Raw genomic sequence first — 24,733 nt, forward strand, 5'->3', positions numbered from 1 at the left:
TGAAGTATCACAGAATTGTTACAGCACAGAAGGTGGCCATTTGGCCCAAAAGAACATTTCACCCAGTTCCAATTTCCAGCTTTCTCCCTATGATCTTTCACATTGCTGCTTTTCAAATAACCACCTAATTCCCTTTTGAATGCCTCAATTAAACCTATCTTCATCCTGGTCTTAAGCAGTGCATTCTAGATCCTAACAATTTGCTGCATGAAAATGTTTTTCCTCTTAATGCTAAATAGCAATTAGCTCTTCTCAATCCTTTAATGAGTGGAAACATTTTCCCAGATGATTTTGAATACTTGAATTTGATCTCCTTTCAGCCTTCCTTTCTCAAATGTGAGCAGTCCCAGCTTCTCCAATTTATCTTCATAGTTGAAATCCCTCAACCAAGACATTCTTATAAATGTCATCTGCACTCTTTTCAATGCTTTCACATCCTTCCTGAAAGGTGGTGCCCAAAACAGGACTCCAGCTGAAGCAGTCTTTTATTCAAAGCAGCACATTTTCAAAATAATTAATTCCTAGTTTTTTTTTTAACGAATAACATAACGACATAACAAAGGGATACAAGGATAAAGCAAGTCACTGATATTCACAGTCACAGACAGCACACTCTCTTCATACGGGGAATCCGCATGGGTCGAGCGCGGAATAGACGCTGCTGATTGGTGAAGCGGGGTGCAGGATTTGTCCAGTCAGAAGGCGTGTTATTGGTGGTGTGGAGAGGAAGGCTGAACGTGTGTTGTTGCTGCCGGTAAAGTTCGGTTCGGAATGAGCTCCATCGGTACTGGGGTGAGTAGGAAAATTCTGCGGGCCTGCCTCTTAAATGGTTTAGCAATCAGGTGCGATTTCAGTCTGAGATACTTAACTAAGCAGGACTGGTTTTCAGCCTCCTCCCCAGTTTGGGAGTTAGGCCGCGGGGAACCGGGCGGTAGTTGTGCCCGAAGGAACGCGAGAGGTATCTACTAACGGGCGGCTCGGCTGGTTGTGTTGGGGCCTGGTAAGTTTTCAGCACCTTCATGATGGAGTGGAGACATCGGTTGCGGTGGAACTGCTGAGTCACCGGGAGCCTCCACAGTCAAAGCGAAAGTACTGGCGAGGGACGAGTTCGGTGGTGGCTTTCATTTTCAAATTGGGATCTCGGCAGAAAGCGGCTTCCTGCTCGTTCGCTGCTTTTCACGTTGAAAACATCTGCGTACGGGAAGATAGCTGGGTCTTTGACTTTGACGTGAGTTTTCTTTATGACTAGTTTGTATATCACTTCATTTTGTAAATTCTGCGTTAATTCACATTTAGCTCACGTTTTAAAACGTGTTACCAATTCGTTTAATAATTTTGTATATAAATTCAGGAGAGCCCTATTTATCAGTTTTTCCCCCCTCCCTACTTCCAATAGATTGTTCTAGAGTGTTGTAAGTTTGCTATCATCCAAGACTAATGAACAAAAGAAAACAAAAACGAAAAACAGAATACTCTTGATGAAATCTGAAATTTTAAAAAGCCTGGAAATACTTAACTCAAATGCATCCAGATTTTAGACAGCATCTGTGTAGAGAGTAATGAGAGTTCAGGTAATGTCGACCTGAAACACTAACTCTCTCTCCATAGATACTGTCTGATGTGAGCATTTTCTCGTTTTTAGTTTTTTTAAAGAAAAGTAAGATCAGGTGTTTGCTGAAAGGATAACAGTTTGTTTGTTTAAAGACTTATGTTGGTTTGCGGTCATTCTATTTATTTATTAATGCAGTCAGTCAACATAAATTTGTGAAAGGAAGGTCATGGCTGACAAATTTGCCAGCGTTCTTATGGATATAACCACCAGAGTTGATAAAGGAGAACTGGGAGGTGGTGTTTTTGGGTTTCTAGAGGGCATTTGATAAGGTGCTGTATAAAAGATTATTGCCATAGATGTTATAGAATCGGTACATTGTGGAAACAGGCCATTCGGCCCAAAAAGTCCACATCAGCTCTCCAAAGAGCATCCTATCGAGACTCACCCACTCGCCCATCCACCCTATCCCTGTGTTACCCATGGCTAATCCACCCAACCTGCACATCTTTAGACTGTGGGAGGAAATTGCAGCACCCGAAGGAAACTCGTGCAGAGAAGGGGAAAACAAACAAACCTGATGCTGGAATTGAACCCAGGTCCCTGGTGCACCTGGGGCAGCAGGGATAGCCACTGAGCCACTATGCTGCCCCAGGTGCATAAGATGGGACTTCATGGTATTAAGGGTAGTGTATTTACACAGATTATGGATTTGTCAACAGAACGAGGAGTGCCACAAGGATCAGTCCTTTTCCTCAATTATTTACTATCTATATTAATGACTTGGTGGGGACAGAATGTATTGATTTCCTACTGATACTAAAAAGATGCGAAGGTATGTTGTGACAAAAATATAAATAGTCTGTAGAGGAATCTGGATATATAGTCATACAGCATAGAAGCAGATCCCTCAGACCAACTCGTCCATGCCAACCGGACATGCTAATCTAACCTAGTCCCACTTGCCAGCATTTGGCCTGTATCCCTCTAAATCTTTCATATTCATACACCCATCCAGATGCCTTTTAAATGTTGTAATTGTACCGGCCTTCACCATTTCCTCTGGCATCTTATTCTATACACGCACCACCCACTTTGTGAAAAAGTTACCCCTCGGGTCCTTTTTAAATTTTTCCCCTCACCTTGAACCTATGCCCTCAAGTTTTGGACTCGCCCACCCTAGGATTTCTTGGTTGATGTTTAGGGACGAAGCATCAATAATTAATCAACATTCATAATCTACTATATTTTCATAACATGGCTTGTACTGTATTCAGTGGAACGTGGTCCCTATGTCAAGGATTCATGAAGAAATGTTCCATAGCCCTCCTGGTCAGAGTCTGATCTGGAGGATTGTGCTAAACTATCAAGGGCTGATGGGTTGAGTGAGTGGTAGAATCTTGCAGATGGACTTTAATGTTTAGAGTGGTAGGAAGAATTAAAAAAAAACTCTTTAAATGGAAGAGACTCCCAAAAAATGTACACAACAGGGGGATCAGGGTGCTTTTGTGCATAAAATATAAGTAGTTTGCATCTGGGTGCAGCACCTAATTAAGAAGGCAAATGGAATTTTGGCCTTCATTGCTAGGGGATTAGAGTTTAAAAATAGGGAGGCCTTTATACGTAAGTAGGGTTTTGGTGTGGCTGTACCTGGGATATACTGCATCATTTTGGTCCCTGACTATCAGGTGGGATGTACTGGCATTGAAAAAACTGATTCCTGGAATGAAGGGGTTGACTGACTTATTAAGAACAGCTAAACGGATTAGACGTTTAGAGTTCAGAAAAATGATGGTTGATCTTATTGAATCCCCTCAATTGTGTATGTTTCAACAAAATAGATGTCGAGAAGTTGTTTCCAGCAGTGGGGTAACTTGAACTAGGGACATTTATTTAAAACTGAGATGCAAGTAAATTTCTTAGTCTAGAGGGTAGTGACTGACTGGAATTCTCTACCTCAGAATTGTGGAAGTTAGATCACTGCAAGTAGTTAGTTTAAATATTGAGCATTTGAGGGCAATGAGGAGCTGGCACGAAAGAAGAGTTGATGCCTGGGGCATATCAGCCATGATGTTGAATGGTGGGCAGGCTGAAAGGCCTACTCCTGTTCCTATTTCTTATGTAAGATTGTATACTCAGTAAGCACAACTTTAGAACAAGTGGAGAGCAAAAAATCACAAACAATGGATACATCTAAGTCTGTCAAGTCTGTGCCTTGCTCTTCTCTATGACAATGCAATTTTTCTTTCTTCAGATAATGATTCAAATCTTATTTGAAGAGCATGATTGAATCTGCCTCCACCATACTTTCAAGCAGTACATTTCACATTTTAATGACAATGCATGTTACATTGCTTTTTTTGCCAATAATCTTTGATCTGTGTCCTGTCGCTTTTGATTCTTCCACCAATGTGAGAAAATAACGTATGCACCTTTTTCTTTTCTATCTTTCTTTTTCGTCATCCAGGGAGTTCGGGATTTGTTTACCCCACCTTTCTCCCCCATGGGAATGTGCTTTTTCTGTATCCTAATTAACATCTTTTTAAAGATAACCTATTGCTTAGTTGAAGTTTTGCTGTGAATCTTCGACTTTAGTTTTTTTTTTGGGAACACATTCATTCTCATCCCATTAAACTTTGCTCTTCCCCAATTCTCATTCCTTGTCTTTTTCCGTAGCATGCCTAAACGTTGTGATATGATCACTGTTCCCTTACAGACACTTGGCTTATTTCATTTCAAAGAACTAGGTCCAACAATGTTTTCTTTTTCACTTGTTTGGAAGAAAGATTGTTGGAGAAAACCTCCTCAGCACACTCCAACTCCTGCCACTGTTTGCTCTTTGCACTATTACTTGTACTACCAAAGTCTATATTGGAGTTAAAGTTCCCTTTCATAGATACTCTAACATTTTTGTACTTCTCTGAAATTTCCTTACAAATTGATCCCTCTATATTGTTCATACTAGTGTTTGACAAACTATACTGAACAATGTAATGGCACTTAAGTTTTCTTAGCTCTGGCAAAATAGTTTCTGTACTTGACCCCTGCAGAACACCCTCTATCTCCTTAATACTGTCACAATTCCTCCTTTTTGTCCTTCCCTTACCTTTCTCCATCACCTTGTATCCAGAAATATTTAATACCTAGTCTAGTCCTTCTTAGAACCAGGCCCCTCTTGTGGCCACAATATTGTATTTCTGTGTTTTGAAGATCTCGTTACAGGAGTGTCTCAAAGAACAAAGAAAATTACAGCACAGGAACAGGTCCTTCGGCCCTCCAAGCCTGCGCCGATCCAGATCCTCTATCTAAACCTGTCGCCTATTTTCCAAGGATCTGTATCCGTCTGCTCCCTGCCCATTCATGTATCTGTCTAGATACATCTTAAATGACGCTATCATGCCCGCCCCTACCACCTCTGCTGGCAACGCGTTCCAAGCACCCACCACCCTCTGTGTAAAGAACTTTCCACACATATCCCCTTTAAACTTTTCCCCTCTCACCTTGAAATCGTGACCCCCAGTAATTGAGTCCCCCACTTTGGGGGGGGGGGGGGGGGAAAAGCTTCTTGCTATCCACCCTGTCTATACCTCTCATGATTTTGTAGACCTCAATATCTTGGAAAGCATTTTAACAGTATAAGTACAGTACATATTTTTAATTTATTGTAATTTATTTTTACTAAGAATTTGTCTTTGAAATAAAAAGCTTGTATTTATTTAGCAGTTTGACCTGTTGAAGTCCCAAAATGTTTACAGGTAGTGATGTGCCTTTGAAATGTATTCATTGTTGTCATGCAGAAAATTTGGCAGCTGACTTGTACAAGTAATGTTCCATAGTTAGCAGCGTGATTAATGAGCAGATTGTCTGTCTGCATTTTGGGTGACTTTGGTTGAGGAATAAAACTTGACCATGATATTGCACAGAAATCCTTTGCTCAACCTTTGTACAAGTGAAATTGCTTTGCTGAATAACATATTTCATGTGCCAAAGAACTTCACAGCCATTTAAGTTCTTTTTGAAATAGTTATTGTATTAGGTATTTTTTAGTCAACCTGGTCAGATCTGTTGTGACAGCTGAGACTTAACTCTAGGCCAGAAGACTCAGTTTCAAGTATGCTACTACTGCACCACAAGAGCCCAACAGTATTGTAATGTTGAAATAGTCAGCCATTTTACATTCTCATAACTTGTGATATGAAAATGTTGGAAATTCTCAGCAGGTCAGACACCTGTAGAGTGGAACAGTGTTAACACACCAACTTGCTGACTTTTTGGAACTGAGGAAAGTTAGAAATATCTTGCAGATGTTTATTTTGTTTTGATTTCCAGTATCTGTAGAATTTTACTTTAGTTATCTTTGTGATGTTGAGGGGGCTTTGGATGAACTTGCCAGTTCTGTTTTTTTCCAAATAGTGTTGTGGAACTTTTATGATTACCTGCAGGTTCTCCATCTTCAAGCAGATGGCTCCGTGCTTGTATTAACACTATAACAAAAGTGTTGCTGGTGAGAAGTGGGTTAGATTTCTCTATGCAGAGATGAGTAGTTGCAGCAATGTTATAGCCTCATTGTGCTCTTCAGGCCAGGTTTTTAAGTTATGTACAATTAGTTAATTGCTCAGAGAATATTTCCCCTCATGGGAGAATCTAGAAGTGTGGGGACAGAATATAAGAAGTCTTCTAACTTTAAAATTAAAAGAATTTCTTCTGAGGGCCATATAAACGAAATTCACTCCCTCCTGAGAACCGGGAAAGTTATTAGCCGTGAATGTATTGAGATATTGATGAGGAAATCAATAATATGGATTGATTGGAGGGATAAAGACAGGTAAGGAAGGTAGAATTAAAGTCAAGATCAAATCAGCTGTAATCTTGTTGAATGGTGGAGCAGATTGAAAATGGCAGAAAGCCTATTAGGGTTTTTTGTTTTGGAGTTTTACTTAATTGTATTCATAGATCTGTATATGGTTCATTATTGAATATTGGTAATGCTCTTGTGCCACTGTGCTAAAGGTTAAGGCTAAATGAAAGTAGTTCTTGAGGGATTGTCAGAGTTCTTCCGGCTGATTACCATCTATTAACTATTACATACATATATAGCGACATGATATCCACAAAATCATGTTGAGTTTTAACCTTTTCTTGATTTGAAGAGAAATATGATACAAATTAAGGCATCAATATGTTGCGATGCAGCATTTGGGCATTTGTGGACAGAGTGAGACTGCCCCAGGCTGCTAAATCTGCAAGAAATCTCTGCCTCAAGATATCTGGCTCACATTAAACTAGATTTGCAGTAAGAGACATCGACCCACCAAAAAATATAGATTACTGGATTATTTACTGCGTCTTAAGAAAGCACATGCAGGAATATGTACAAGAGAAATGTAGTAGCGCTCAAGAAGCAGAACCAACAAACATTGCTCCTAGCCAGCACGTACAAACAATATAAGGTGAAAGGCTGTGGGAAGGACAACCAAAATGGCGATCAAGGCTTGCATACTGTCGGGGATTGGAGGGACTTTGGAGTGCATGTCCACCAGTCTCTGAAGGTAGCAGGGCAGGCAGATAATATGGTTAAGAAGGCTTATGGCATACCCTCAACCTTTATTAGCCGAGGCACAGAGTATAAGAACAAAGGTGCTATACTGGAACTTTATAAAAAGTTGGGCAGGCCACAACTGGAGTATTGTGGGTGGTTCAGGATTCCATGTTGATAGGAGGGATGTGATTCCAGAGGAGATTTGCCATGATGTTGCCTGATTTGAAAAGATTTAGCTGAAGACTGAGATTTGTTTTCCATGGAGCAGCGGTGCCAGTTGGGGAAGGGGTTTGATGATTCAGATATATAAAATTGAGAAGCAGAGACAGGAAGAAATTATCCCCTTGGTGGAGAGGCATAGACTTGAGGGGAAGGTTTTTACCCCTCCACCTGGAGGATGATAGAAATCTGGAACTCACTGCCTATAAAGGTAGATGCAGAAATCTCCTCCTAACATTTTAGTAGTATTTAGATGTGCACTTGTGATGCCAAGGTATACAAGGCTATGGGCCAAATGCTGGAAATAGGATTAGAAAAGTTAGGTGTTTTTTTTTGGACTAGCCTTTTTCTGTGCTATACACATCTGACTTTAGATGAGTATATGATTTCAAAAGGGAATAAAAAGGTGTTGAGACTGACATGAAGTAGCTAGATTAAGAGGCATGAATGGAGTATAAAAAGCAGCACAGACTAGTTGGGCCAAATGGCCTCATTTGTACTTTTGTAAACATTTTTGAACTTAATGTCAACTGAATTTACTTGTAAAGCTTACTATTTTTGCACTATTTATGGCTGTATAATATTTTTGATTTGGTTTTAATTTCCAGTATGATTTGTCAGCCTCCACCTTCTCTCCTGATGGGCGAGTATTCCAGGTTGAATATGCAATGAAAGCTGTAGAAAACAGTAGGTAAGGAATTTGTCATTATTGCAGAAAAAATTTTCTTGTGGAAAGCGTACATTTTTACAGTCTTCAGTGAGGTTTAGCTAGTCTTGTGGTTATTTCTGCATGTTGATTTCTTTCTGGAGTATGATGGCATTTAATTAATACTTGTGCGTTATTCACATGAGAATCAATTGTGTATGCATCAACTCCAAATGTGAATTTGTCATTGTCAAATGTGTACTAAATAATAGCAACAATTTTTCAAGAAGATTTGTAGCTCTGGTTGTGGATGAGGAGTGTGGGCAATCAACTCACTAATCATCCTACCATTCATCAAGGACATTTCCGAGATGACCACAGATGACTCAGACCCCTAAGTATCAGAATAGCCCACAAACTGACAACCACCCTACGACAGCTCCTGATGAATGTAAAGGATCCCATACCCAAAACCAGCAAAACTGGGGTAATAGACAAAGTACCATGCAAGGATTGAGAGAAACCCGACATAGGCCAAACCGGAAGAAAATTGACAATAAGGATACATGAACACCAACTAGCCACCAAGGGACACGAACAATTCTCACTTGTCTTACTACACATGGACAACGAGGGACACGTTCGACTTTGACAACACCGCCATAATTGCACAAGCCAAACAGACTTGCCAGAGAATTCGTGGAGGCCTGGTATTCCAACTGGAACTCCTCCAACAAACACATTAAATTAGACCCTACGTACAAACACCTGAGAAACAAAACTGGAAGTAATACCAACCACTCCAGCAAACCGAGGCATATGAATAACAAGTGGGACAAAGCACCAATGCTTCACTGCAAGTGCACTGATGATGTTACCTAGCAGGGTGATGAAACGTTTGCAACCAAACCCACTGGCTCAGCGAGCATATCTACACCCTCAATAGCAATAAATCGGAGTTATTCGCCATTCACCCATACCTCTATCATAAATCTAGAAATGAATTAGCTTTAAGGCCATGATACATAATTTTCATGGTTTAAAAAAAGTTTCATATATTTAGAAGTAATAAAGCAGAAACGGTTATAAACTGAGAATTCAACCCTCTAAATGCACAAATGTTTGTGATCATAACTACTTCACCTTTTCTCTTATTGAATTCAGTATTTAATGTGTTGTTTCAATTTAATTTCACAGCACAGCTATTGGGATAAGGTGTAAAGATGGAGTAGTGTTTGGAGTAGAGAAACTGGTCCTTTCTAAACTATATGAACAGGGCTCCAACAAACGCATATTTAACATCGATCGTCATGTAGGAATGGTAAGATTTTATAAACAGCCTTCCCCAAAAATGCCATTTTTTTTTTTTGGTTTTAATTTCACTCAAGCTTTGTAGCTCAAGAAAATTGTTGTACACTGACCTAGTGTACAAAGATCTCTTCTGTAGGAAGAATAGATACTGAATGGATCATTGCATATTTTAACTATCTTACTACAACAGTATATCTGTATATTTTGATTTCAGTGTATTTTAAATGGACATTAGTATAAGCAACTTTTTCATTTTGCAGGCAGTTGCAGGTCTTCTGGCAGATGCACGGTCCCTTACTGATATTGCAAGGGAAGAAGCTTCCAACTTTAGATCTAATTATGGATATGATATTCCATTGAGGGTATGAGATCTATTTAGCACTGTTTTATTTCAACTTTAAATATTTGTAAAGGTAAATTGCACAACATGTCACTAGATTAAGCTTTAGTGTTTAAATATAGAACAATTAAATTGCTCAGTGATTTTATTTTCTGCCATATCACCACACACCATCCTGACATGGAACTATTTCACCGTTAATTCACTATCCCTGGGGCAAAACCGTAGAACTTCCTCTTTAACAACACTGTGGATGTACCCATACCACTTAGACTGTAGCTGTTCAAGGGCAGTTCTTCACCACCACCACCTTAAGGACAATTTGAAATGAGCAATTTGAGACAGACAATCAATGCTGGCCTAACTGGTGATGGTCCCTTCCTACAAATCAGAAAATTAAAAAAAGTTTAATGAAATAGATTGTCTATGGCTAGAATTTTATAATTAAGGTAGGAGCAGAAAGGAAATGGACAAAAGTAGGCACGACGGAAGAAAAATAAACTGAGTTTGTTGACTTGTTTGCTGAGCTGGCATGTTCTCATTCAGACATTTCGTCACCATGCTAGGTGACATCATCAGTGGAGCCTCCAATTTTGAAGCGGTGTTATTCTACTCCACTTGGAATTTATACTGTCTGGTCCGTTAGTGGTGAGTAGCGTCCTTTCCTGTTTTGATCTGTATGGGTTTGTATATGGGGTCCAATTCTATATGTTTGTTGATTGCATTACGCATCCATAGCAGCCCAAGCCAATCATGGACACGCACGGGAATTCCTAGAGGAATGGTTCTCCACCCGTAATGCAATCAACAAACATATAGAATTGGACCCCGTATACAAACCCATACAGATCAAAACCGGAAAGGACGCTACTCACCATAACGGACCAGATAGTATAAATTCCAAGCGGAGTAGAATAACACCGCTTCAAAATCAGAGGCTCCACTGATGATGTCACCTAGCATGGTGACGAAATGTCTGGGCGAGCAAGTCCACAATCTTACCCATAACCCGAGCTACAGATCTTTGCCAAAACTCTAGAAAAATAAACTGGCCAATGCTAAGATCTCTGTAGTCAATATTCCCTCTAAGATGCACAACTGCTCCAAGAGGCCATGCACGAGAGGTAGTCACTTCTGGTTTCCACACGTGCTATTGCGCACAGACCTGGGAGGGCTGTACAGCAACTGGAGAATGTAGGTAGTGAATATATGACAATTAGCCTTGACGTTTTAGTATTTGGTAAAGGAAAGAAGGTAGATGAAATGGGATGAGAAGAAAGGAATGACTTTATTTCAAAAATTTCACCACTTATGATTGATATTCAGCAACCTCTGTCTAAAATGTACTTGCCAGACATAGACATGTGCAAGAGTGGCTATGCTACAGTGGCCTTTTGAACATGTTCCCTGCTGACATTATGCCAACTTGTATTTCAAAAATGGCAACTTTGGAAAAATAGTTCCTAATAACCATAGGATTCTACCACTGGAGGGAGCCAAGAGTTTGGGCTGGAGGTTGCAGATTACACTAATGGGTTATTTACTCAACCGACATTATCATCATCTCACATTTTTGTAACTGAAATTTACTAACCTATAAAAATAGTGAATAGAGAAATTATCAATCTTTTTATATAATTTTATTTGATAAAAAACTTTATGAATTTTACGGTATTTTTCTTAATAAAAAAGACCAAACAGATTGACAGAATCAAACTGAAAGTTTTCCAGAAAAATTTGAAGTTTTGTATGTTTCCTGATTTTCCTCCATTATCCAACCCATTCAAACAATAGTTTGTAAAAGTTAAGAAAAAGCTGAATGAAAAACAATGTATTTAAAAATCTGAAGCATCAATTGCATGTATTTTGTCTGTTTATCCCTGTAATTTGAGTCTATAAGCAGAAAATTTGTTATACTTGGTACATTCTCAAAGATTTTGCAAGTGTTTAAAGGTTTATCATTTACTAAAATTTTAAAATGCAAATTTTATATTTGATAGAAACAAGGTCTTCGGGCAAATGTAGAATAGTGATGTAATGGAAGGCTATCACAAGTGTTAAGTTGTTTTTTTTTTTTTTTTAAACATTTTTTTCCTTTAGCATCTGGCAGACAGAGTGGCAATGTATGTCCATGCTTACACATTGTATAGTGCAGTGCGGCCATTTGGAAGCAGGTAATTTTATTGTAAAATTATTGCTAGCATTCTGAAGACTATAATGTATTTTATACAGTTACTCTAAGGTGTGGGTGTGTGGGAGAGAAGAATATGAATGAAGAGCTTGAAGATTGTGTGGAATTATAGTCTCCTGTTGACTATCAGTGAAATGTGCAAGCCACTGACATTTTATGCTCTGCCAAACATTTTGCATTACTTACATAGTATGAATTAGTAGCAAGAGTATACCATTTGGCACCTTGAGCCTGCTTTGCCTTTAAGTTTGTGGCCTTAAGTTGTCTTTTCTGACTTGTCAATGAAGAATCCATCTAACTCGGTGCTAAAAATATTTAATGACCCTGTATTCACTCCTGTCTAGGGAAGAGAACTCCCCAGCTTCTGACAGAAAATATTTCTTATCGCTATCATAAATGTGAGCCCCCATTATTTTTAAACTCTATCCCTTAGTTCTGATCTCCTTGTTAGGGGCACATGTTCTCAGCATTCATCCTGTCAAGTCGCGTCAGGGTTGTCTTATCTCACAAGAAGTTCATCACTCATTCTTCTAAACTCCAATGATACAAACCCAATATATCCAACCTTCCCACAAGATAACCATTTCAGCTCAAGAATCAGTTGAGTGAATCTGCTCTGAACTGGTTCTAATGTGATTCTTCAGATTTTGGAAGAAAGGTCCTGACCCAAAATGTCAACTTTCCTGATCTGATGCTGCCTGGCCTGCTGTGTTCCTCCAGCATCAGCAGTTCTTGCTATCTCTAATGTGATTGTATCCTCCCTTAAGTAAGGAAACCAAAACTGTATATTGTACTCCAAATGTGGCCTCACCAACAGCCTGTACAACTGTAGCAAAATTTCCCTACTTTGATATTTTAATTCCCTTTGCTTTAAAGGTCTTCATTCCATTTGCCTTCCTCATAACTTGCTTCAGCTGCATACCAAACTTGAGTCATGTATCTGACAACCAGATCACATGATGCTGCAGAATTCTCCATTCTCTTCATTTTAGTCTTTCTGCCAAATCAGAAGTTCACACTTTCCAACATTGTGCTATTTCTGCCAAATTTTTCTCCACTCGTGTTTCCAAATCCCTTTTGCGGATTTTTTCTGTCCTGTTCACACTTTACCTACCGAAGTCATACAGGCCCAGATTTCCTGATGACCAGACAGTCATTGTCTACGCATAGATAGGAGTTGTTCATGGGAATCCTGCAGAATGCCATTGCAGCAGGAATGAACCAGGAACTGAAGATTCTTTTGGGCAATTCCCCTTTTCCTGGAACCATCCAAAATCAGAATTGAGAGTTCTGATGAAATTAGTAAATAAATTTTAACTTTTCCAGAGTAACTATTAAATGCACAGTCTTAATTCCAGACTATATATTTGGTTCATACAACTGCAAACACGCATTCCCACCCCCAAGAATACTTGTGACCCCCACCAACCTGTCACTCCAGACTATAAGATTTTCTTTCTAGCTAGCTTTCTTTCATATTCTAACTTTGCCCTCACTTGTTTTTAAAAATTGTGTAATGTCATGACCTACTCAAAATCTTACTGTTTTCTTTAAAAACATGACTGAATTGCATACTTGTTATGATCATTTTACTATGTGGTCGCTAATTAATTGTATTTGATTGTACATTTCCCAGGCTGAGAATAGCCTGCTCTGGTTCTAGAACATGCTGCTCAAATAAATTGTTCTAAAAAACACTCCAGGCTACCATTACTATTTCATCCAATTTTATATGTAATTTAAAATCACCCACTATTGCTGTACCTTTTCTTAAAAACCCTCATTGTTTCTTCCAGTGTACCCTCTTTATTGTAATTGCTGTTGGGCTTCTATTAACCACTTTCACAAGTGACTCTTTAACTTGACTATTTCTTATTTGTACTCCAATCTATTATACAACTTGAACTTTAAAACAAAGGCCATCTTTTACTACTATACAAATGTCACCCTTAATAGAGCTACTCCACCATATTTTCCTAGTTTCCTACGCTTCCAAAATTTCCAGTACCCTTGAGAATGCAGGCCCTAACGTTGGTCGAAGTGCAGCCATGTCTTTGTAATGGCTCAGGTCACACATATTTATTTCTATTTGAGTTGATAATCCATCTGTTGTCATGAATATTACACTGATTCAGAAAATCTTTGTTCCATCCATTTTACTAATCTTACAACCTCTTTTCTTCCACTGCACTCTAGTTTGTATGCTCTGTCTCTTCCTGGCAAATTCTTATATTACCATTATTGCTATCTTTATCTCTTGCATTGTCCCTTTCCTTTCACTTGTCCATCTGGTGATCCCTCTCTCAACTCTTTAGTTTAAAGCCCTGTCTATTACAGAGTTATATAACACGCCAGAACACTGGTCCCAGCATGGTTCATATGGGCCTATCCAAAAAGTACAACAACTGTTTTCCCCAGTATTGAATCAAATACTATTTCTCCTCTCCAATCTTAGAGCCCTGCATTAAACTTCCTAATCTTATTTGCCCTGTCCCAATCATCTGCTCAGCTATGTAATAATCTAGAGCTCATTACCTTTGAGTTTCCTTTTAAATTTTAGCCCTCAGTTGCTCATATTCCTAAAGAGGACCTCTCTCCCAATTAGAGTCAGTTACACGGCACAAAAACAGACCGTTCGGACCAGCTCGTCTGCACCGACCAAATATTCTAAATTGATCTAGTCCCATTTGCCAGCATTTAGTCTGTATCTGTCTCAACCTTGGCTATTCCTGTACCTGTCCAGGTGCCTTTTTAAATGTATTATTGTACCTACCTCCACCATCTCTGGCAGCTCATTCCATACATGCACCACTGTCTGTGTGGAACAAGTTGCCTTTCAGGTTCCTTTTAATTCTTTCCCCCCTCACCTATGCAGGTGGTTCGTTCCAGCATGGACCACAACATGTAGACAGGTCTCCTTCCTCCTCCTGCAAGTTCCTTGCCAGCCCTGTGTAGGTGTTCTGAACCCATGCACGCAGTCAACTGAACTGTCACTCCTGGCTACGGTGAACTATCTATACCCCAGACCATTGAGTTGCTTCCTGTATTATAGTGCAATGCTCTGTTTTAATCATCTGCTTCGTAGTCACCATTCTTATCTCCACAAGAACCTTCAAATCTGTTGAATGATTGCAGAGGCTAAGGCTAAAATGCTTCTTTCACTATCTTTCATACTTGCTCACTCAGTCACACCCTCCTATCCCTAACCATGGACTAAATTAGAAGATCCTCACCTCAAGGTGTGCAGTTGCCTCATGGAACAAAGTGTATGGGTCACTTTACCCCTCCAGCTGTAGGTGTCCAAGTCAGATTCTAGCTGATTAATTCTGAGCCAGAGTTCTTTAAGCCACAGGCATTGAGTTTTCTTGGGATTGCTTTGGTGTTAATGGATTTCCATGTACTGTACCTGTGATACATCACCTGCCAAACCATTTTTACAGTTTAATTAATGAATTAATTTCTTGATTAAATTGTACTTCAAGACCCACTGGTGTTTATTTTATTTCAAATAATTTTCTACTTTCCTCCATTGAAATTCCATAGGTTAGATCAAAGAAATATGAAAAGCTCCCCACCCAGTCACCTGCCTACTTCCCTGTGAGGCCACATCACGTTTTCTTTCTGGCCATGGACCATGAACCTACAGACTGGAGCTCTTGCAATCTGAACTATTTATAATTGCTGTCTCGCTCAGTTCTTATGCTCATTTTCTTTTGTACTCTCCATGGCATATTTTGAACCTCTGGTGCTCTCTACACTTGTACATCTCCTTTGCTCTTGCTGTGAAGTAGCTTTACCTGCATTGTTTTTACCCATTGTTTATGGGTACCTTTTTATTGAAGGTGAAAATCTGTGATGCAAATTTGTTTAGAAATTTTGTTTCCTCGTAGCTTTATAATGGGGTCTTATGATCAAGATGATGGAGCTCAGATGTACATGATTGACCCTTCAGGAGTGTCCCACGTAAGTACCTGTCCATGAACATGATGCCTGGCTGACTTTTTCTGGAATTTACTGTCGGCAGACTATAAGAAATGGCTTTAAAACAAGTTAGTAAATACTAATTAAACTTCCATAACTGTTAACATCCTGTTAAATAGTTATGGGACGAATTCGCAGATATTTGTATTAGCTTAAATCTGCATAATCATAACTTCAAAACTAAATTGTCCAATATTGAATATCTTAAACCTGGTTTGACATGGGATCATTGCGTCACATCAAGGCTGGTTGAAATTTGGCTTCTTGCTTCACCTTGCTCTATTCAAGTTTTTTTGTTGGATCCTGACACCAAATTTACATTGCAGATTTAATGATAGTTTGGCAATTGAAACGGTGCCATTCTTGCAGCGTAAATGCACTATGTTTAAACATTTAGTTTGCTTCATCACAGAAATTAGTGCACACCCATCTGAACTCTTATTTCAGTTGAGGTGTCAGCAGCTTGGAGGTTTGTGAGAACAGGGATAGATTATTATCCTGGTGTAACTGTCTGTAATCTGTGCCTTGCAAGATAAATTGTCTCTACTAAGCTACTATTTGAGAGACTTCTTTGGTCTTGGAAAGATTGTTTACTATGTAACTTCTTGTTAATGACTGATTTTCTTTTTTCTGCATTTATACTGGAATATTTTGTGGTTAGAATTTTGTTTATATTGGTAGGGTTACTGGGGTTGTGCAATTGGAAAAGCTAAAGAAGCTGCAAAAACAGAGATTGAGAAGCTGCAGGTAAGCCATAAATCTGAAATGAATTCAACGTAAAGAAATGAAATGCAAGCATATGGTAACAAACTACTGAGGTGACGTTTTGGGCATATTTGTTGGGTTAGATTGGCTCAACTGCCAGATCAAAGGAAGATTTTTTTTTTGTTTGGATTCTGATGTTGATGTTTGATCTTGATGCATGTTGTAGTTTGAAGGTGTTAAAAGTATAATATGCTGAGTGTGTGAGAGTGAGTTTATTGACATATCCGTTCCCAGACTGAAATCTGGTTTGGATCAAGTTTTTTTTGGTATTAATGAAACAAACTTAAACAACTCATAGTAATAAAAACAGATACCCAATCCAACAGATTTGGGTTTAACAATAAAGTTAAGTTTATTATGCAAAAGAAGTGAAGATAAAACGATAACCAAAGCTATTTACACAGAACAGGTTTAAAGATTTGGAAACACTTGGTAAGTTACAAACCAGTTAATCCCAAAAGCATTCCTTTACACTGTTATTCCCTTCTCCTGACGTGTTGGGCTTAATTCAAGTGTGACTTCAATTCCTCATCCTGAGAATCTGAACTTCGAATTCATATCTTCAGGATTGTAACAAAACACTTCTGGTCTAGAAGCTTCAAACAAAACTGCTTATGCTGAAGTAACCCATTTCTTCACCGTTCTAAACCATCTCCCCTTTTATCATGGGCAACTGTTTTATATGTCCAACTTCAGCCAAGACTTCTGCAAACCTGCTAAACTGAAACCCAAAAGCTTATGTCCAAGGTATGGGGTGTTTTCTCTAATTAAAGAGGAAAAAATGATCTCTGATCTTCTATGCTAAAAAACTTAATGCATAACCTTTTATTATTTGATCGTATAATCTCTTCCAATGTAAACAAATTTCAGTTAGTCTCCAAAAACACACAGCTATTGTTTTAAAAAAAAAACAAAAAACCACCTACTGAAATACCTACAAGCTAATCATTAAACGCCTTCATGGGCACAGACCAAATCCAAAAGCCACTTTTTAAAAAAGAAAATCCAAATAAATTCAGAAATCACACTCCTTAAGTAACATTACCTTTTTTGCCAAAGGCATCTCTTTTGGAATAAATGCAGGAGACTTATTATAGGAGATGTGAAGAGGCTCTTTGCAGCTTGTGCACAAAGGTTAATGACAAAATGTCTTATGTATTCTTAATATAGTATTGGGGTCATTATCAGCAACATAACATGAAATTTTTTTTCATTTTAAAATTGCTTTCATGAATATTAGTAAGTCTCCCATGACATTGATTACTCATTATGATGAGTATACCATAACAATGGTTTGCTGTTGAGGGAAACTGTATTTAAGTTGTCTGTCCTTTTGAGGCCACAGTGTTTAATTACAGTAGGTAAGTGGCCTGAGTTTAGTTGATTTTGAAATTGAATTTTCTCTAAAAACCAAAAACACATAGCTTAAGAGACTACTTTGAGAATGGATATCTGTTCTCTAGATAGCAAATACCTAACTTTATTTATCATTTTCTGTCAACTTTGCTACAAATTTTGATAACGGAAATGAAACAATATTGTATGGCTATGATGTAATTACTCCCTCTTAGCAGTAGAGGTTTTAAAATGTGCCAGATTTAAATGTAGACATGAATGTTTCTGTGAAGAATTCTAAGTCAATTTATGACTTCAAAACCGGCTGAATTACAAGTGTACCCTGGTCCAATTGTTTGGATCTTTAAATGGAGTTACATTTGATAAGGCACTCGTGTGTAGGTACTCAATCAATGAGGGTATACTGAAGATTCACTATTTCCCCTCCCTCTTAACTGCTTTTACAGATGAAAGACATGACTTGCAGGGAAGTGGTTAAAGAAGTTGCAAAAATGTAAGTTTATAATTGCTCAAGATTGATTAGAACGCTTTGCTAACTATTTGAGGTTTCTTTGGTTAAACAGTCTTGATGTCTTAGTACCAATTAAATGACTAATGTACCTGCTGCATAGGATTTTTTCCTCTTTCTTTTCTCTGTTCCTGTGGGCACTACTTTAAAAATGCAACATTTTTGATCCGTTGTTCAATATGCAAGCTATTAGAGGCTATGATTGACATTGCTCTGCTCTGTAAAGACACTTGTGACAGCTTGCTTATATTACTATCTTTTAATAATATTAAATACTTTAAAGTTTTAGCGAAGATCTGTGGGTGAGGTTGTTGATTTGCTTGCTGAGCAGGCTTGTTTTTGGTGACAAAATGTCTGAACATGTTAAGTGACATCAGTGGAGCCTCCGACTGAAGCGATGTTATTCTACTCCACTTGCAAGTTATACTGTTCGGTCCATTATAGTGAGTAGTATCATTTCCGGTTTTGTTCTGTAGGGGTTTGTATATGGGGTCCAATTCTATGTTTGTTGACTGCATTATGGGTGGAGAACCATGCCTCTAGGAATTCCCATGCATGTCTATGTTTGGCATGGGCTGCTACGGTTACGTTGTCCCAGTTAAATTTGCAGGGATTAAATTCACGAGAAAAGAAGAAAACAACAATCAGCTTCCGTTTCTCGACGTCAGAGTTGAATGTATGACCAACGGGGAGTTCCAAACCTTGGTATACAAGAAAGCAACCCACAATGACCAAATCCTCAACTTCAACAGCAACCACCCCAACGTCCACAAACAAAGCTGTATTAGGACACTATTTAAACAGGCCACCACTCACGGCAACATGCCAGAACTATGCAAGAAAGAGTACGAGCACCTATACAAAATCTTCGCTATGAACGGATATCCCCGCAACTTCATCCACAGATGCCTACAAAACAGACAACAACAGGAAGACACAGTACGTCCTAACACACTGGCCACACTGGCCTACAGCAAGAACATATCAGAACTGACATGAGACTCCTAAGACCACTAGGAATTATGGTAGCACACTAGCCCATAGCCACTATGACAAAAACATTCAAGGATTAAAGATCTCATTCCCACAACATGCAGAACCAATGTAGTTTACCAAGTACCGTATGACGACTACCACAAACATTATATTGGATAGACAGGAAGGAAACTAGCCATCAAACACATGATCAGCTAGCATCAAAACTACACAACAAACTTTCCTTAACATGAGTACACTCTGACTATGAAGGCCATCAGTTTAACTGGAACAAAGTAACTGTTGTAGCCCAAGCCATACATGGACATGCACGGGAATTCCTAGAGGTATGGTTCTCTTCCCCGCTGCCCATACTTCAATCAACAAACATATGGAATTGGACCCCATATACAAACCCGTACAGAGCAAAACCGGAAATGGTACTGCACACTATAACGGACTGGGCAGTATAAATTCCAAATGGAGCAGAACATCGCTTCATCGGAGGCCTCATTGAAGATATTGCCGAGCATGGTGACAAAACGTAGAACGAAAACAAGCGAGCAAGTCAACAATCTCAATATTAAGCACTTCTAGATTAGAATTCTAATCATTTTGATAAAACCTTGTAAATTTACTTCTCCATCTTTTCCCCTCACTTATCTCTTGGTGTGAATTATAACATCACAAATCTGGCCTTGTATCCATGTGCATTAAAAAGCAGTAACTCGACACTGATCAGGAGTTGGAAAGCTGGGTATTTTTTTGTCGTTTTATAACCAAGGTGTTTAGGTCAACTTTTTTCTACTGCTTGGGTCTCGTGGTCAAAGTTGGGATATTCCTGATCTTTGTAGCTGTGCTTTCCACTGGATAAGTCCTTGGGAAAGGGAAACTGGCATAATCCAGTTTTTCATTGACCTAAGTGCAAGTTGGAACTTGACAGGATTGAACTGGCATAATCTAATTTAATAGTCAGCACATAAGAGGGAGGGAAAAAACCATATTGTGCTTTAGCAATGCACTTTGATCTAAGGGGGTCAGGGTTTTAGTCTAGCTCGGATTTAAGAGAACATGCTATTTTTGCAGAATGTGAAGACTCTTGGTGAAATGGAGAACTGTTCCAAATTTAACCTTGGGGGTGTGCAGCAGAGAATCATTCAAGAATTCTTCCCAGTCACGGAAATGACTGTGGGAAGTGAAAACTTGGTACTACTGGCATGTTCTGGGTTTGAAGTACAATTTATAAGAATAGATATTTGCTTTGTATGAAGGAGTTTTTCTTCTACTGCTAATTTTCTAACTGATAGATAAGCAATATAAGTTTTTACTTTCAGAACAGTACAGGGTATGATGTGGTGGGAGAAACACATTGGTTTTAGAAACAGTGGCTCATAGCTGCAATAATCAGTACTGTGTTTAAAAAATACTTACGTGTGAAACCTGATTTTTATAAGGACAAAACATAATAGGAGCAGGATTAGTACAATTTATCCCTTCAAGCCTTGCTCCATGAGGTCATGACTGATCTGCCCCAGGTCTCAAAAAAAAACACTACTTCGTCAATACTTTCAATGAGTTAACCTCCATAATCTCAAGCTTGGAGAATTCCAAGCATTGATGACCCTCTGGGAGAAGAAGTAACTTGACATCTGTTTTAAATGTGTATTCAAGTACAAGGGGTCAGATCCAATGAGTGAATGACATTTACCTACACAAATTACATAGAATATTACATGATTTTCTTCAATAAACATAAAATTTAAGCAGCCCCTGCTTGATTTCACACTGAGGCTATTGACAATTGCATGCTAATCAATGACAAAAAAATGTATGTGGAGTGTTTCAATTTTAAGGTCTTTACTATTAACTGTCTAGAAGTTAATAGTCTATCAAAATAAAATGATTTTTTGCATTCTTTAATTCTCAGTTGTGCCACCAGATGGAGCAGTACTAATTTGTTCAACGTCAGTGGTATGTTACCAGTGCTCGTGGTTTAGGAAGTGTCTCCATCCCTGGCACCCCACCTAGGAAAGGAATAAAGGGAATACTATTCTTACTATGAGATAGGAAGAACTGCAGATGCTGGAGTCCAGTGTGGAACTGGAGGATACTATGTCCCTACAATTAGTCCATTACGTTTGTAAATAAGTTATTTAGGTTGGCCAGTGGTGAAGACTTAAAGTATTTTACCTGATTGTATCTTCTTTTGCTTCAGACTTCAGTGGTTGACCTCAGACCTTATTTTTAACCTTGTCACATCCTCCTGTAGTTATTAGGATTCAGTGCTGCTCTTTGGCAATGTGAAATTTTGCAATTTTTAAAAAAAGTACCCTTTATTATTTACTCTTCAGAATCTACATCGTCCATGATGAAGTTAAGGATAAATCCTTCGAGTTGGAGTTAAGCTGGGTTGGAGAAAGTAATGTCTTTTCTTTTCTAATTCTAAAAGTTGTCTAGTGATGTTTTGATAACTTGTGATTTAACATCGACATTAATTTTGACTTTTGTTTTTCGCCAACATGGGCAATTTTAATTAATATTTCTTTTGACTGTTCCTATACAGGAATTGTTAACTCCTTCATGAAATATAAGTATTGTTAGCTGATTTAGCAGTTGTTGCCCATCCCTAATTGCCTAAGAAGGTGGTAGTAGTAAGCCACCATCTGAAATCATTGCAGTCCATGGTAATGTAGGAACCTTCAGTGCATTTAGGGAGGGAGTTCCAGGGTTTTAGCCTAGTGACAGGGAAGGAATGGTGATTTACTTCCAAGGTCAGACTGGGGTGTGGTGTGGAGGAAATTGCGGGTTGTGTTCCCATGCATCGGTTGCCCTTCATCTAGGCAATAAAGTTCATGAGATGGAGTAGTAATGTTCAGTTAATGCTACGTGTAATATTAAAAAACTTGTAAAGGCCCTTTTTTTACCCCACAGCTCCAAATTTCCTTTCTGAATCCAGATTTTAATTGTGATCAAAAACTAAGTTAAGGCTAACTTGTACTTACTCGCAGCCTCAATTAAATGATTTCAGTTCAAACTGATGATGCACTAGGATTGATCTTCTGGGAGACTGTCACCTGATGAGCTAGTACAGGCCTCCAATACTCCAAACTGCTATTAATTCATCAGACAACTGCCACAGAGGTATGCTTGAAGGATGTGCGATTCTTCAACCTCTGCTGTACATTATTCAAAAAGCCATTGGCTTGTAAGATTAAGTGGTTAAAGCAGGGAGCTAACTTCACTGTAAGCCCATGGACTCTCTCAACTGCTTTGATTATTTATTTTCTCATAATGTGCTTCCTGTAAAGCTCTGTTCCATTCTCCTGGTTTCTCCTTGTATCAAGTCTGATTTGACAGATTGCATATATCTTCCCCTGCTTTGTGATAGACATAATCAAGAGCCCTAGCTATTCTACTTTTTTTTTTGCTCATCCCCTGCAAACTCATGGTAGGATTCCCCTAGTCCTTACCCTCTGTCCTGCTAGGTCACTATTTTCAATAGATCATTTGTCATTGGCTCCACCCTGCAGCTATATCAGCTCATCACCCCTTTCATTTCTACTTCAATACCCCTCCCGTTACTGCTGTACCTCTGTTCATGCAACTTCAGGAGGTGCCTTCCCTTTTACCACATCTTTCACCAGCCAAGGCTCCATAATTACTGAGTGTCTCAATTTAGTATTGTGTTTGTACATCTGATTGCAATTTTCCTAAATAGAATCAACATAAATCCATCCAGTATGGAAACAGGCCCTTTGGCCCAACAAGTCCAGACTGACCCTCTGAGCATCCCCCTAATCTAGGCAACCTTGAACACTCTGGGCAATTTAGCATGGCCAATCCACCTAGTCTGCACATCTTTGGACTATGGGAGGAAACCCATGCAGACACAGAGAATGTGCAAACTCCACAGACAGTTACCTGAGGGAGCCTGGGTCCCTGGCGCTGAGCCAACAGTGCTAACCACTGAGCTACCATGCTGCCTTCAAGGAGAAGGTGCATTCCCTGTCCGGGATACCAGGCAGACTAGGTCTCTGGTTTGCTGAACATCTGTTTATTTCAAAAGTATAAATTTGTTTCCAGTTATGTCATAATTCTCTACTTTTCTGTCCTTGACCTTCTGCAGTGCATGAATGAAGCTTAATTCAAACTGGAATAGTACCTCTTTCACTAGACACTACAAATTTCTGGACTGTATGTTGAGGCCCACTGTTTTAGATTGTAACCTTTCTCCTTTGTACCATTGCATGTTCATATTTTGCTAACTTCCTTTTCTTCCTTGTATTCCACATTTGGATGGCTGTTGTTTAGCCACTTATACTTCCCCTAGATGTCTTCTTTGTTTCTTTACATATCCAATGACTACATGCTTTGACTTTGCTATATCTTTCTTCATTCTTAATCTCTTCTACACCCCACCCCCCTACCCTGTACTTGTTCAACCTAATTAAATCAACTGAAGGGACCAGTATTAGTAAACTTATCAAATGAATTATGGAAGTTATGTACACTTTTTGTGACAGGCATCATGATTGTGGAGAAGGGAAGTAGGATTGAAATGTAGACTTTAATACTTTTGTAACTTAATACTTTTCTTGGCAGTTACAAAAGGCAGACATGAACTTGTACCTAAAGACATCAAAGAGGAAGCAGAAAAATATGCCAAAGTAAGTGGAAAAACTTGTAATTTCCATAATATAGCTTTTCTCATTTCACACTTTGCACAATACGCTCCCCTCACCAACTTATTTTCATCCTTAGGAATCACTTGAGGAAGATGATGAATCTGATGAAGACAACATATAGTTAGTTTCATTTACAACATACAATACTGTTTGAACCAGCTGCATTTTCAAAACAAACGACAGTATCAAGTTAACTTGTTTTCTAATGTCTGTAAATTTGAACTTTACAAAATGCTGTAAAAATGGATCTGAAGGCAACTTAATATGCCTATTATCAGTGACCAAAATAAAAATCTTACCTGTTAAGTTATATTTAAAAATAGTATTTCGTGTTTGAGTTATGTAACTGCTGTTAATTATGGCCAAGTTTAATGTAGTCGGCCAGTGCTTGGTCACCTTTACAACTACATTCATGAAAGATATTGGAGATTTGAGTGAGGATAAGCTTTCCCTTTTCCCCCATTCTTTATTGTACATTTGGGTGTTGCTGGTAAGGCCAACCACTATTATATTTCTGAAAGTAGTCGTGATAATTGGCCTGACTTTCCTGTCAAAAACAACATCCATACTTGGCGAAAATTCAATTTGTTTGTGTAGATGCCAGTATTGTAGCTGCACTTGAACTAGCCATAGCCTTAGCCAAACTGTTCCATAATCTCTCATCCTTA

The 24,733-nt window shown here is 38.7% G+C and overlaps 1 protein-coding gene across 1 annotated transcript; it reads left to right on the plus strand.

The window, feature by feature from the left end:
- The first annotated feature begins 616 nt into the window (after positions 1-616).
- psma3 (proteasome 20S subunit alpha 3) lies at positions 617-24,387 on the plus strand. The gene is made up of 11 exons (XM_020516068.2): positions 617-792; positions 7,916-7,998; positions 9,151-9,274; positions 9,525-9,626; positions 11,705-11,778; positions 15,686-15,758; positions 16,458-16,523; positions 18,344-18,390; positions 21,732-21,799; positions 23,983-24,047; positions 24,142-24,387. The coding sequence occupies exons 1-11, from the start codon at positions 772-774 to the stop codon at positions 24,184-24,186; spliced, it is 768 nt and encodes a 255-aa protein (XP_020371657.1). The 5' UTR covers positions 617-771; the 3' UTR covers positions 24,187-24,387.
- The last annotated feature ends 346 nt before the right edge of the window (positions 24,388-24,733 follow it).

The sequence above is a fragment of the Rhincodon typus genome, chromosome 8, assembly GCF_021869965.1.
Source record: "Rhincodon typus isolate 14 chromosome 8, sRhiTyp1.1, whole genome shotgun sequence".
Taxonomy (NCBI): Eukaryota; Metazoa; Chordata; class Chondrichthyes; order Orectolobiformes; family Rhincodontidae; genus Rhincodon; species Rhincodon typus.